General features: G+C 44.4%; 1 protein-coding gene across 1 annotated transcript in view; it reads left to right on the top strand.

Annotated features, from left to right (window-relative positions):
* The first annotated feature begins 803 nt into the window (after window positions 1-803).
* Window positions 804-955, top strand: part of AGMO (alkylglycerol monooxygenase) — a 78,614-nt gene continuing 78,462 nt past the window's right edge. Inside the window, exon 1 of the mRNA XM_085851657.1 lies at window positions 804-955. This exon is cut by the window's right edge and continues 141 nt beyond it. Coding sequence (XP_085707783.1) covers window positions 953-955 — 3 coding nt within the window. The 5' untranslated portion in view covers window positions 804-952.

The raw sequence follows: 955 nt of genomic DNA, 5'->3' as shown, positions 1-955 counted from the left end.
GGGGGTTGTGTGGAACGTGAGGAGGGATGCAGAAAAGGGACACATGTAGTGGAGGGATACCCAACTTTGACAAATGAATATAAAGATCATGGGATGTTGTCCGCTTGTCTGTGAGCAGGACATCTCAAAACGTTGTGGACGGATTCGGACCAAACTTGGTGGACGGGTTGGGTGTCTGACAAGGACGAATTGATGCGATTTTGGTGAAGATCCGGATTTGGATCTGAGAATTTTAAAGTGATTCTTCACCATTGAGAGATCAGGCCAAAAAACAATATATCGCACGATATCTCAAAACTGTGGACGGATTCGGATGAATCTTGGTGGACGGGTTGGGTGTGTGACGAGAACCAAGCTGATGAGATTTTGTTTCAGGTCAGGATCCAGATCCGGCCTTCGGCGGGAAACAAAACGTTCAGCAGTCACCCTGGTGGAGGGAGGTGTGCGCTCCACCGAGTTCCATTCTTCTTGTTGTTGTTGTAATCTCCGCGACGGGCTCACTCCAAGCATTACACATTTTTCATCGTGTCCATTATCTTATCAACAACCATCAATCGAGTCGAGTCAGTGTCAACAATCTTGTTTGGCTGTTTTTTGTATTGTTTTATATTTTTTTTTCAGTGAGATTTCACTTTTACAGTTTTATATTCATCTTGGATTAAAAAAACCAAAAAAAAATTGAAAACTAAAAACAGATTGGTCGAGAAGTTGCAGCAATGACTGATTTCAAAGGTGAGTCCGCAGCCCTCAATGTCGACTTGAAAACGGGTCAGGTTAACTTTCAGCACACAAACTGCCCTCACTTTACCACCTTTGAGCTTACAACCTCTGTGACGTCACAGGCGCCGAAGGGAACGATTGTCTGCTGCTGCTGCTGCTCGTCGTGAAGAAGGGAATTAAAAAGTAAAAGGGTTTATTCTTTCATCAAAGGCTTGTCCGCTCGAGACATCGGATG

The sequence above is a fragment of the Eptatretus burgeri genome, chromosome 13, assembly GCF_056783735.1.
Source record: "Eptatretus burgeri isolate ZD-2024b chromosome 13, Ebu_testis_v1, whole genome shotgun sequence".
Taxonomy (NCBI): Eukaryota; Metazoa; Chordata; class Myxini; order Myxiniformes; family Myxinidae; genus Eptatretus; species Eptatretus burgeri.
This window is presented reverse-complemented; position numbering and strand designations above follow the sequence as displayed.